At 40.8% G+C, this 13,393-nt stretch overlaps 1 protein-coding gene across 1 annotated transcript; it reads right to left on the reverse strand.

Annotated features, from left to right (window-relative positions):
• Positions 1-291: 291 nt before the first annotated feature.
• On the reverse strand, positions 292-13,213 carry LOC306863697 (anthrax toxin receptor 2-like). The gene is made up of 18 exons (XM_079407195.1): positions 12,713-13,213; positions 12,370-12,441; positions 11,903-11,974; positions 11,724-11,805; positions 11,532-11,636; positions 11,253-11,321; positions 10,555-10,635; positions 10,410-10,470; positions 8,933-9,031; positions 8,568-8,637; positions 8,055-8,133; positions 7,160-7,255; positions 7,010-7,060; positions 6,830-6,925; positions 6,576-6,749; positions 6,385-6,465; positions 1,461-1,514; positions 292-1,378 (listed from the first exon to the last, which is right to left on the reverse strand). The coding sequence occupies exons 1-17, from the start codon at positions 12,856-12,858 to the stop codon at positions 1,485-1,487; spliced, it is 1,464 nt and encodes a 487-aa protein (XP_079263321.1). The 5' UTR covers positions 12,859-13,213; the 3' UTR covers positions 292-1,378; positions 1,461-1,484.
• Between the last annotated feature and the right edge of the window lie 180 nt (positions 13,214-13,393).

A 13,393-nucleotide genomic window follows, 5' to 3' on the forward strand; every position in this document is an offset into this window, starting at 1 on the left:
ATGTGTACCTCAACATTTCGTATAAATTTTTTTTAATATATTTAAATAACGTGTCTGATTCTCAACCCCCCTTTTACCTTTCAGCAAAATAATCTCATAAAATATAAGAGATTAGGATTATAATTTGGAATATCCAGACATTGTAACATGCAATAATCCGACATTATACAGTCTGTTGATTGTGTTTCAGACTAATCCCTACCAAACTATATTTCATCAGATGTTCTAGGCTGTATATTCATATTCTATCAGACCATTTGAGGAATTAATTGATCATTGTAAAAACTCATAAATTAACCATTTTGCATTTTATTTTGAAGGTAATACAAGCTGTTTCATTATTGCATAATAAATGCTCACAAGTGAACTACTATAATTGAATGTAGGCCTAATGGATATGCCATTTACTACATTAACAAACGAAAAAATACCATAGTAATTTACATAGTGTTTTTGAACCATACTATAGTAAAGTACTTGAATTAATTTGTTGTGGTAATTCTATAGTTGCTGTGCTAATATAACAAGTAATATAATTACTTTACCCAATACACTACTGTAAAGTATACTACAGTATTTATTACAGTTTATCAGTTAGTACAGTATGATGTAGCATTCATTAACAAAGTGTTGTGAATACTGTAATACAGTATAATACACTTTACTATAGTATGGTTCAAAAACTGGTTATAAATTACTGTAGTATTTTTTCATGTATGTCACAATTTTACTGATGGATTTAAAAGAGTCTCACTTGCTTCTCAATTATTATTGGAACTTAACTGATTTTAAATGCAATCAATAGTCTTTTTTGATAGTCAATTACATATTAATTCAGGTTTATTATTATTTTTATTATTTTTTAAACTACTGTTAACTTTTAAACTGTAATGTGTCACAGTTTCCACAACAATTTTAAGTGAACAAGCAAACTTTTATAATTTATTTCATTGGATTTATACACAAACAGTGTCAAACATGTCATTGATTAAATCAAATTGTTATAAATAAATACAAGAACAAATAATTAAATACACATCTCCGTGAATTTACTAAATAATTAACATCTTTACTAATAATAATGAAATAAAATAACTATGGAAATAAAAATAATAATTTACATTTTCTTTCCTTGACAAACCCATTCATAATATACTCACAAGAAGGCACTGTATTGGTTTGTAACTAGAAAACCTTAAAAAAATGTATTATAAAAGCAGCGAATTCAACCATATTCAAAGACATGCAGAAAAAAAAAAATCAGCAGGATAGATTTACACGTAAGAATTCAAATTCAAAGGTTTTAATACAGAAGTACAGCTTTTCCCACTGTGTCCATACAGCTGTGGATCTCCCAATCCTTTTTGTCTGAACGTACCTGAAAAGTGACATTTATTGTGAATTCCACATCAGAATTTCTGGGCTTTCCAAATAGTATCTTAAAATTGATGAGAACTTACTGTAAAGGACACATCATGTTTGGTTTAAACTCGGTTGAATTTGATGCAGCGTCCCTGAAAGACAGCATGAAAGCAGGATGTTACAGATTCATAACGGAGGGCCGACTGTCCCACCACCCCCTCTTACAATCACACTCATCTCTTTACCCCATTATCTCTTATAAATGTGAAATATGACAAATCATATCCTCTAATATCTCTGCCTCATGTTACTAGCTATGCCCTCATCTTTCACCCACCATTCACTGATTAGTCCATATCACATTAACTCAGTACTCAAGCTAAATCATCCACATTGGATTTTTTTTAAATGCATCTCTTATGGTAAAAAATGATTGTTTTGACAATATTGTTGTCACGCTGACATGTACGATAATTTGAAATAATTGAGTTCAATTGAGAGAAGGTTTGATTTTAATTGGCGGTAAGGAAGCAGGAATGATGGAGGTCAGGCAGGTTGATCAAGCAACACTAATGTTTGACAAACTCTGTTTGGACAGATCTGGTACCATGAATGTAGAACAGGTACCAATGTTAATAATTAAGCTCTATTTACAGCAAGTCTGAATCTTTGGTGTGGGGAAAAAAAAAACATGTATAACAAGAAAATGAGGGGTGCTTGTCCTTGAAAATCCTGCCACCGCATTGCAATGGCATTGCTATGCAGTCGGTTGCTGTTTATTGATCTGAGGGCACATTTTATCATACGGCAGACAAAAAAAAGTTCACATCATACTTGGTATGAAAAGGCTTTAAACACAGAAATCCTAAAGATAATAAACAGGGAATAATGTAAGAAAATATTTATATCTATTCTATCTATTTTTCTTATGTATTTAAAAAAAATAATAATTTAGGCATTTTAGTAGTCAAACTTGGTAAGGCCTTAAAAACATAAAACTCCCATAGAGCCGCTCATAGCCAAACACTTCAACAATATTCTCATTGTGCCTATAGAAGGACGTTCATTTAAACTCAAACTAAGTGTGACAGTGCAATCAGTGCAAGGTCAGAGGTCACGTTTGGCAGTGAAGTGTCAGACACTGCCGACACAGAGTGCCACATCATGACAACTTGAACTCTGACAGTCAGGTCAACCTAATGAGTGTAATAGTGACGACTCCTCTCTGATGAGTGTGTTTAAGGGTCAGTTCATGACCAGTCGGAGCACCGCACACGAGATGTATGACGAGAGTGTGATCTGGTCTGTCTGTGACAGGACTGTCAGCCTCGTTTGTGCAGCTTATTAGTGCTAATGAGCCTATTCAGTGGACCAAATGAGGGACTGAACTAAGCAGTTGCAGTTGCATGCCTGTTTTACAACCTAGTGAGATTTCTACATAAGCAGCGTTTAAGGCATCTTAGGCTCCCCTGTTGAAAAAAACGGCATATGCAGGTTAGGTATGTTTTCAAGCATGGCTGCTGGTTTGAGCTGGTCTAAGCTTGTCCTTGGCTGGTCATGTGCTGGTCCTAAGCAACTAGCTCCTGCTCAGGACCAGCTCAAACCAGCAGTCATGCTTCAAAACATACCTAACCAGCATGTCCTGACCAGGGGTGCGTTTCCTAAAAGCATCGTTAGCCAACTATGGACGCAAGTTCCACCTATTTGCATCCTTGCATTGACTTTGCATGCAATCTACTCGCAAATAATTAGATGCACTTTTGGTATGCACACACCATAAGGGAACCCCGGAGTATGACGCAAGAGGGAAACCGCAATGAATCAAACATCAAATAAAGCAAAATTACAGGGAACAAAAAATAGTAAATTAGTCATCAGGTGGCATGTTCAACACAACGGCTAGCTTTTGGATATTTTGATAACAAACTAGTGGATTTTTGCTAATGATATGATGAAGAATACCATGAAAACTTTATTACGTCTGATCTCTCAGTATCATCTGTAACATATCTGTTTCTGTTTAGTTCCCTTTCTGCCCTTATTTGGTTTTTCCTGTTTTAGTTTCTGACCTAGTTTTGTTAATTAGTTATATTCATCACCTGTGTTTGATTCAATTACCTTGTTTCCTCGTTTGTTCCAGCCCCTTTATAAGTCCTCAGTTTCTCTTAAGTCTTCGTCTAGTCTTAAAGTTACGTTTTATGCTGTTAACCTTGTGTCAGCTTCTGTTTCAGTTAATAAAGTTATATTTTGTTTTATACTCCTCGTTCTCCTGTCTCCCTGGACAGCAACCGTTACAGAAGACTACACCTGTAACCGAAGACGACATCGACGCTCATAATGCTTGAGCTTGTTCCCGTCGTCTGCGGGGGATCGCGCCGCCGTTCACGGCTCGCCCCTGCCCCTCGTACCTGGGAGAATGGGTCACCGTTCGCGGCGTCCGCTAGTCTGCCGTTCTGGGGAGAACGGGTCGCAATACGCCGCTTCACTAGACCCGCGTCCCAGGGGAATTTTAAATCATCTGCGGCGAAGAGGAAACCGCCGACCTTGGCGTCGAATGTTCCGTCCACGGCGATGAAGATACCGCCGTGCGAGGCGATGAACGTTCCGCCCGCGGCGAAAGTGGTTCCGCTCCCCGCGGCTAAGATGGTTTCGCCACCCACTAAGTGGGTTTCCCCAACACTGAATGGGGGTTTATTGGATGAGGCACTTCCCCGGGAATTCTCGGCTCCCGTCCTCTCCCCAGTACACGCTCGCCCACAGTGCCCTCCCGTGCCTGCTCCTCGCAAGTGCCCTCCAGTGCCTGCTCCTCGCAAGTTCCCTCCAGTGCCTGCTCCTCGCAAGTTCCCTCCAGTGCCTGCTCCTCGCAAGTGCCCTCCAGTGCCGGCTCCTCGTAATAGCCCTCCTGAGTTCCCGCTGGTCCCGTCCAGCCCACCTGAGTTCCCGCTGGTCCCGTCCAGCCCACCTGAGTTCTCGCTGGTCCCGTCCAGCCCACCTGAGTTCCCGCTGGTCCCGTCCAGCCCACCTGAGTTCCCGCTGGTCCCGTCCAGCCCACCTGAGTTCCCGCTGGTCCCGTCCAGCCCACCTGAGTTCCCGCTGGTCCCGTCCAGCCCACCTGAGTTCCCGCTGGTCCCGTCCAGCCCACCTGAGTTCCCGCTGGTCCCGTCCAGCCGTCCTGAAGTCCCGCTGGTCCCGTCCAGCCCACCTGAGTTCCCGCTGGTCCCGTCCAGCCCTGCGCCTCCCGTGCGCCCTCAAGTGTCTGCGCTGCAAGAGCGCCCTCAAGTGTCTGCGCGGCCAGAGCGCCCCCAAGCGTCCGCTCCTCCAGAGCGCCCCCAAGCGTCCGCTCCTCCAGAGCGCCCCCAAGAGTCCGCTCCTCCAGAGCGCCCCCAAGAGTCCGCTCCTCCAGAGCGCCCCCAAGAGTCCGCTCCTCCAGAGCGCCCCCAAGAGTCCGCTCCTCCAGAGCGCCCCCAAGCGTCCGCTCCTCCAGAGCGCCCCCAAGAGTCCGCTCCTCCAGAGCGCCCCCAGGAGTCCGCTCCTCCAATGTGGCCCCCAGAGGGGAACTTTCCCAAAGAAATTTTGGGGGGGGGCCATATAGTCTCAGTCTGTGTGGCCAGGCCAAGGGCCAAGGCCACGGAGCACCCCGATCCGCCAAGGCCGCCCAAGGACCCCGATCCGCCAAGGCCGCCCAAGGACCCCGATCCGCCAAGGCCGCCCAAGGACCCCGATCCGCCAAGGCCGCCCAAGGACCCCGATCCGCCAAGGCCGCCCAAGGACCCCGATCCGCCAAGGCCGCCCAAGGACCCCGATCCGCCAAGGCCGCCCGAGGATCCAGATCCGCCATGGTCGCCCGAGGCTCCTGATCCGCCATGGTCTCCCAAGGCTCCAGATCCGCCATGGCCTCCCGAATCTCCAGTCCTGCCATGGCCTCCCAAGGCCCCGGATCCGCCATGGCCTCCCGAATCTCCAGTCCTGCCATGGCCTCCCAAGGCTCCGGATCCACCCTGGTCTCCCGAATCTCCAGTCCTGCCATGGCATCCCAGGGCTCCTGATCCGTCCTGGAGGCTTCCCTGTCATATCCTGGTCCTGCTCCAGCCTCCAGGACGCCCGCCCCCCCTCCCCGATGTTACTGTTACGGTGCGGGACGCACCTTCCGGGAGGGGGAGATACTGTAACATATCTGTTTCTGTTTAGTTCCCTTTCTGCCCTTATTTGGTTTTTCCTGTTTTAGTTTCTGACCTAGTTTTGTTAATTAGTTATATTCATCACCTGTGTTTGATTCAATTACCTTGTTTCCTCGTTTGTTCCAGCCCCTTTATAAGTCCTCAGTTTCTCTTAAGTCTTCGTCTAGTCTTAAAGTTACGTTTTATGCTGTTAACCTTGCGTCAGCTTCTGTTTCAGTTAATAAAGTTATATTTTGTTTTATACTCCTCGTTCTCCTGTCTCCCTGGACAGCAACCGTTACATCATCTCAATGCACTTTTATTGCATTTTACACATATGCAGTAAGATGATTTAAGCATTTTCCAACATTTAAGTGTGGGGACACAAAAGCTCAGTGAAAAAAATATGAGAATATACCATATAAATATAATTATAAACACTAAGTATAAATATAAAGTATCAACAAAAATATACAGTTTGAATTTTGTGTTCTGTATTTTTTGCTTGTTATAGTATCACGTTATTAGCTTAGCGACGTACACCAAATTTTATTAAAAGCAATAGAGAACTAGAGAATTTACAGTGATGTCTTTGTAGGTGGAGTGCTATTTGTGTGACACAGATTTGTAGATGTGTAGAGCGGTCCAAATGGTCACTTATGAGATTCCAGTTACATTCTGCAAAACTAGTATTTGTCTTCACAACTACAAACTATAAAATATCAAAGAATATCAATTTACTGTTTTCGTTACTCTATGAAAAAAAAAAATAGATTTATTTATTGTTAACCAAACATTTTAATTAACAAAAGCAATTTTTCTGTTGTTTTAATATACAGATTTGCATAAACCAAGGCCACCGTACCTTGTCATTTGCTGTGGGTCTCATGATAGCAACTCTGTCGTATTGTCTACGCAGCAATGCTAACACAGCATCAAAACGCCCCTAAAACATTCACATCACAGAAAAATAAACAGAAACACAATGGCATTTGTAAAAATACATTACCACAGTCATCCAACAATGAAAAGCCAATGTGTTGACAGGAAACTTACTTTAATGGGCGTGTACCATTTGTCTGGGACTGGGGCATGATATATTGGTGGTGGTCTGGGTGGGGGTCTTTTTGCAGGCTCTTCAAACTCCTCCTCTGGCATTTTGACCACAGCATTTTTGGCTTTCGCTAACCGCGTCCCTTCCTCTGTAGAGCCCTTCTCACCCCAGCGAACCTGTGGGAGTTGTAAGCTTCAGCGTATATCCATAGAACTTTTGTTTTGTTTTTTTGGATTGCATTGGATTGTTAGGTCACCTCCATCCGTGTGATGCCACCAGGCCCTCTGCCACCATAATAAGACGCATCCACTGTAGGCCATTTCTTCTTCGGCAGAGGGTCCTCTTCAGGTTCCTGTAAGATATATATCATGCTATTCAAGAAATCGTCAGTTCTGCAAATTCTAATTTATTTCAAGCCCCAATTTACTGAACCTACAGGTATTGGGCATGGAGGCGGAGGGCGAGATGGGGGTGGATCTCTTATTACCTGTCACAGGAGTAGAAAAACAGTCCATATAAATAGTAATATCTCATTAATATACACGTTTGCAGAACATAACACAAGATGTGTATCTGTAGTGCTCACCACCATGCAGCAGAGAGGCCAGAACCACCAGAGCACAATTAAACCCAACAACACCAGCAGCACCAGGATGACGATCACTATCACTATCCCATCAGACTATAAGAAATGAAAAAAATGTGTTTGATTTAGAATCATAACAGTTGTGTACAATTACAAAATGTTATAAACGCTTTATATTTCAGTTAAATGCTGTACTTTTGAACTTTCTATTCATCAAAGAATCCTGAAAAAAATGGTTTTCAACATTGATAATAAACAGAAATGTTTCTTGAGCAGCAAATCAGCATATTAGAATTATTCTGAAGGATTATGTGACACTGGAATAATGATGCTGAAAACTCAGCTTTGCATCACAGGAATAAATGATATTTTACAGTATATTCAAATAGAAAACAGCTCTTTTAAATTGTAATAATATATCACATGATTACTTTTTTTGTGGTATTTTGGATCAAATAAATTCTCGGTGAGCAGGAAAGCCTTCTTTTCAAAGCATTATTATATATAATTGAAATATATCTGAAATATATTTAAAAATATGGGAAAAACTTAAAAATTTTAAACTAAAATATAATAACTTTAAATTAAAAAATTACTTAAAATTAAATAAATAAAAACAAAAACAAAAAAATATTATAATTATAAATGAAAATAAAACATGTTTACTCAAATATTACAAAAATACAATAATAGTGTGTGTGTATATATATATATATATATATTTTTTTTTTTTTTTTTTTTTTTTTTTTTTACTAAAAGGACACTGTATCACAATGCATTGTTTTAAGAGAACATGCAATAACCAACTACTTTGGTTTAATTATGTTCCTATAACCAGACTATTTATTTATGTGTTATTAAATTTGGTTTGTTAAAAAATGTATTGTGTACTTACACATGTGGTGGCATATATTGTGATTGGACTTGAAATGAAAGACTGGCCATTATTCAGACTAATGAGCACTTCGAGAGAGCTGTTGAGAGAGTGAAAGTCCGTTATTACAGCATTAAATGCCAGAGGCGGAGCATAGTTCATCATACAAAGAGACCAACAGTGCTGTACTAATGTATTCTTTTTAAAACAACAAGATGAATGTCTCTTTCATCTGTTCAAAACAAACTTGGCCTTGACGCAAAGCAAATGGTGGCTTATTTTGCATGTCTCTTTAAGGCAGCTCACTATGGCAAACAAAAATGTGCTGCCGTCACACACGCTGCTTTGTTTCAGTCCTGCACTGAGCCTGCTCCTTATCAGTTGTCTATTAGCTAAGCTATAAACAGAAACCGAGATAAAAAAACCCTGGGAAAAGATGATGAACTCGTTGCCTCTGCATGTCGGCTTGTAACAGCTGTGGCTCTGAATGGAGAGCCACTGTTCTCCAACTGAAGCTGGTCCAATGCCACTTACTGTCCAACCTCGGTCAACACTGGCGCTGGACACAGCACGTAATTATCCTTCACTGCACTTGGCTTCTCATCTAGAAGGAAGAGAGAGCAGCATGAGATTTCCGTAAAATGCCAAATGCAGGCTGAAACACAGAGGCCTTATTTAAGGATGTGGCTGCATGAAACTTCCCCATCGGCTAAAAGAGCAAGAGCCTCTGGAGACCATGCAGAGTTTAGGACCTCTCTTCTTAGCAAATAATAATAACATTGTGGTTTAATGTGCTATTTATTAATTTGCTGAATGGGGAGGTGAATTATATGGCGTATCTTTGTGGCTAGGGCATCTTTTTATGTTTTATAATAGATGGAATGCATTCAGTGGCTTACTGTAAGGATCCTGTTGATTGACAGATAATGTGCAGACCACACCTTCTGAGGTTCTTCCCTGCATGAATCCCCTTCCTCGCAAAACAATGCTGAAAGTTTCTAAAACACAGTGTTTTACACTGAAATTAGTCATGATCATGATGTCAAAAGGATAAAATATCAGGTTTACACAGACTTTTTAGGCTGCATTTACACTGCAGGTCTTGATGCCCAATTCCGATTTGTTGACTCTATCCAAATTTTTTGACTTTTAAAAGTGACCCATATCCAATATCTGCATTTATGCTATACGCTTGGTGAAACAACCCAAGTTAGATGTTGACCCATAAACAGGGTTGCCAGGCCTGCAAAACAAAACTAACCCAAAACAAATTCAGACATGGTTTTTCTATTGTTTTCCCCTCCATCAAGGGTCCCTCGAAATCACATTCTGGGGTGAGGTGAAGATCACTTTAACATGCAAACTAAAAAACAACCCACAGCAACAGCGTAAAACTGTGTCTACAATGGATGCGACAGTTGTTGTGTCTCACCACAACAGCTAACGGTACATTCACAAGGGGGGTCGACGTTGATCACTTTGTTTATCAATCACATTACTTTTCTACTGTTGCATGAACGCGATTGGCTAGGGTATTTGAATAAGGCGATCTGATTGGCTGACACCTGCGCAGGTCCTTGAAAAGTTCTGCCATGAACAACGCCAGTGGCGCAACACAACAGATCCACAATTCGTTTTGGCAATGCATAACGTCACCCGTTCAAAGTAAATGAGAAGCATAAACGCTGATGCCCTGTGCAATGCACCGTAAAGCCTGTGTATGGACGTGGCAAAGCAACCATTGCAAGTCATTTGTACTTAGTGTCAGTACGTCATAATTAGAATGAGGCATCAATTTAATGCCAGGGATTTGTTGCGTCGCACCGAGTATAATGTGTTCTATTGTCTTTTGTTGCATCGCGTCACACTGCGTTGCTCACGTCCGGTGTGGACATGGTAAAAGTTGGCAATATCTGCAAGAAAACCGCAGACTTGGAACATTGCCTAGAAAAGTTTCCACCTGAGTCGATGTCAATTGCCACTGTCGCATTTTCAATGACGTACAACTCGCATTGACTGGGGAATATCTTAGTGTTGCCATGTAAGCGGTTTTAACACAGAATTGGGCTACTTTTAAACTGTTGCTCTTTCAAATTATTTCAACACAGAAAAAATACAATTGGCCTAGTTTTGGGCTATTTTTCAATAGCAGTTGGGTTTTGTTTCACAGACCTGGCAACCCTGGAATGTCCAATCTGTCCACTTACATTGTAGACAATGCATGTATCTGATTCATATCTGATTTATTTAGATGAATATCGGAATCCATGTGCTTTTTCCCTGCTTACATATTTATGGGTCAAATCCGATCTGTGCCACATGGGAGGAAAAAAAAATCTGAATTGGGTCACTTGAACCATGCGAACTTAGACGTACCATTCACGCAAATGCTGGCGGGCTCAAGGTTAAAAATCTCTACACAGGATTTCTTTAAAATCTGTAAACACAAATACAAGTCAATTAGAAAGCAGCATACAAAGCGCATGTAAGAAAAGCACTCTTCATTTGTGCTAAACCTCACCGAATTCACAATGTTTTTGAGGGCCTGAAATCCATCCACAACAGGAAACACTTGATCTTTGCTGTCTGCAATATCTGTAAGCTATGAAAACATATTGGCGTATTATGTCAGAAATGAGTTTTCTTTTCACAATTTCACATCACTGTAGCTGCCAATACTTGAGGCAATCTTGCTACCATTTCCCAAGCCAGAATCAATCTCTTGCTAATGTAAAACGGGCCGGATATGTGCTCTGCAGAATGCAATTACACTCAGCACCCTGCCCAGACAAGCTCATCCACCAATGTCAATATAAAGGATCCCTCTGTTACACTAATGCTGTTACTAATGCACATGAAACAAACAATATCGTCATGACAACAACATTCCCGTGACAGTGATGCACCAACAACTAATGAACTATAATCGATTCAAAACAGAATGTTAGAAAATAGATTTTATTTTACATTTTCTGAAGAAATTGTTTTTGCTTGCCAGTGTGAAATGCACCACTCATGATAGGGTTTCTAGCTGATTGCTTAATGATCCAAGTCAAAAGAGTCCACTTCCAAGTTTATATGATATTGTAGTCTCTAGATATAATATACAATGTAAGTCAATGGGATTTTCTGTTTGTTTTTGTTATTCAGTAGATTAAAATTGTTCATCTTTAATATTTAGGCTTCAGCAAGTTCTGTTTCTCTGATGAACAGTCTTACCTGATTTGCATCAAAGTCCTTCACGCCAACACAGTATACCCGAGCACCATACTGTCTCGCCTGATCAGCCTGAGAAAACGAATGGGGAATTCATTAAATAGTTTATTAAATATTTTATTATACATTAATATGCATAATATTAATATAAACCCAGAACATGTCAAACCTATATTGCAAAACAAGGTGGAAGGTATTATTTATATCAGTTCAAACATGCAATAGTTTCCATGTAATAAATGCTTATGCGATATTAATATTTCATGTGGTATGCTGCTTTACCTCTTTCACAGCAAGATCATGTAGATAGACTTCCAGCTTCCCATCAGTCAATGCAATAATGATGCTAGATGCTCTTGCGCCCTGGTTAGTCATTTGTTCTAATACCTAAAATGTTTTTATCAGTTATGATCTCTGATATAGTAGGAGCAAAAAAGATGCAATGCTTTTGGTGATAATATATCATCTACTTACCTTTATTAACCCCTCATGCATGTAGGTATCACCAGCAGGTCTGACCTTGCTCAAACTTTGCAGACCATTATCAATAGCTTCCCTAAACACACAGGCAAATACATCAACTTTATGCTTTTTATCTGGATTTATACTAACAATATTACGGTGTGACTCACAACAGACTGAATGAAACGCACCTGTCTCCAGTGAGAGGCAGGACTACTTCTGCACTAGAGGAAAAGACTATAAAGGACACTCTCATTTTTGGGCTGAAGGAAGTAGAAACAATCCGTTAGGAAGTATAAAATCAAATTTACTCTCTGGGTGGGTAAGAAAAATAATATGTTTTCTGAAAGAGTCTGATATATAATTTTATAGCAGTGCAGTGAGTGGTGTAAATTACTACCGTGACAGTATTTGAGGTTGACCATTGTGCCCTAACTTGCATTAACTAGGTCACCATACCACACAGTAATCCAAACACACATTTTACAATGACTTAAAAATAGTAATCTAAAATTAAGTTTATATTTAGTTCCACACATGTGCGAGAGCTTGAGAATCAGACAAGTGGTTTGTGCCAGGCAACTCTATAAGTCAACAGCTTTTGGTATTAGTTAGTAGGTGGTTATAAAGAAACAACTTTTAACGTATAGTTTCTTACCTTACAAAACGATTAGTCAGTTGTTCCACAAATCCATAGATCTCCATCCAGTTGTCAGACACACTGCCCGACCTAGAATGATGGTGAACATTTGGTGCATTACAAGATAAACAGGGCCATATAAGGGCTCCTGAGAGAGCTATGTAGAAAAAAACGGTAGGCTACCTAAAAATACCAGGACTAATAATGAGCTCATTGGAGTTATTTTTATTGATAATATATCAGTCAGATAAGTACACACCGAAAGAAAGCGAGAAAGAGAGAGGTGTGCAGCGTGTGCTTGCACGTTTCATAAACATACAGTCTATAAAACATATAGACATGCACAGCAATTGAAACTCACCGATCCAAAATAAAATATAAATCAAAGGCTCCGTGGCAGGACCCATCTTCTCCTTTCCCAAAGGAAGTCAGGAGAGAGATGCAGAAAAGTTGGAGCACCCAAGTGGCTTTACTGGCATGATCGCTGTCTCCTCTCATTCCTGTCATGTGCCGCGCGTTGTTCTTATGGGAACCCGTCAAATCCAGTGATAGAAACGCAGTTGATGCGCGTGGATTAGGCTATTTCACTCCTGCATGACGCGCACCATCGAACAACAATACTACCTTTAAATACTACCTTCAGGAGCTGTTATTCTTTTTCCTCCCGTTTTCAAATATCCATGTGCTCTACTCCATTTATTTCATTCCGTGAAGTTCTTCTTTTTTATTCAAAGCGGGTCGGTTTGCGCTGCACATGAACACTTGATTCAGTGCGCATGCGCTGAATGTGGAGTTGCGCTCCTTACACAACAGCGTGGGATCTTAAAAGAGCAGGGATTGTTTTGTTGGGACGAAAGAGAGCACCATAAAACGAAAGGCCTTTGGCAGCAATAGCAGAAGGGTGCTGGCCATATAGGTCATTCCTACAACTTTTGAGCTTTGAAACTTTTAAAAAGTAACAGGTAAACACTTATAACCTAAAATATCCACCCGGACCTGTAATATACTGCATTGAACTTGAATATTTTTTTTTTCCATTAAT

Source organism: Barbus barbus, assembly GCF_936440315.1.
Source record: "Barbus barbus genome assembly, chromosome: 45".
Lineage (NCBI taxonomy): Eukaryota > Metazoa > Chordata > Actinopteri > Cypriniformes > Cyprinidae > Barbus > Barbus barbus.

What these genes read in the sequence shown, in the direction of transcription:
- LOC306863697 (XM_079407195.1), bottom strand. Translation starts at nt 12,858, where the DNA reads ATGACAGGAATGAGAGGAGACAGCGATCATGCCAGTAAAGCCACTTGG. An exon ending in AGGACTTTGATGCAAATCAG is followed by an intron (nt 10,636 to 11,252) that starts GTAAGACTGTTC and finishes ATGTTTTCATAG; the next exon opens with CTTACAGATATTGCAGACAG. An exon ending in GACCCACAGCAAATGACAAG is followed by an intron (nt 1,515 to 6,384) that starts GTACGGTGGCCT and finishes GCTGTCTTTCAG; the next exon opens with GGACGCTGCATCAAATTCAA.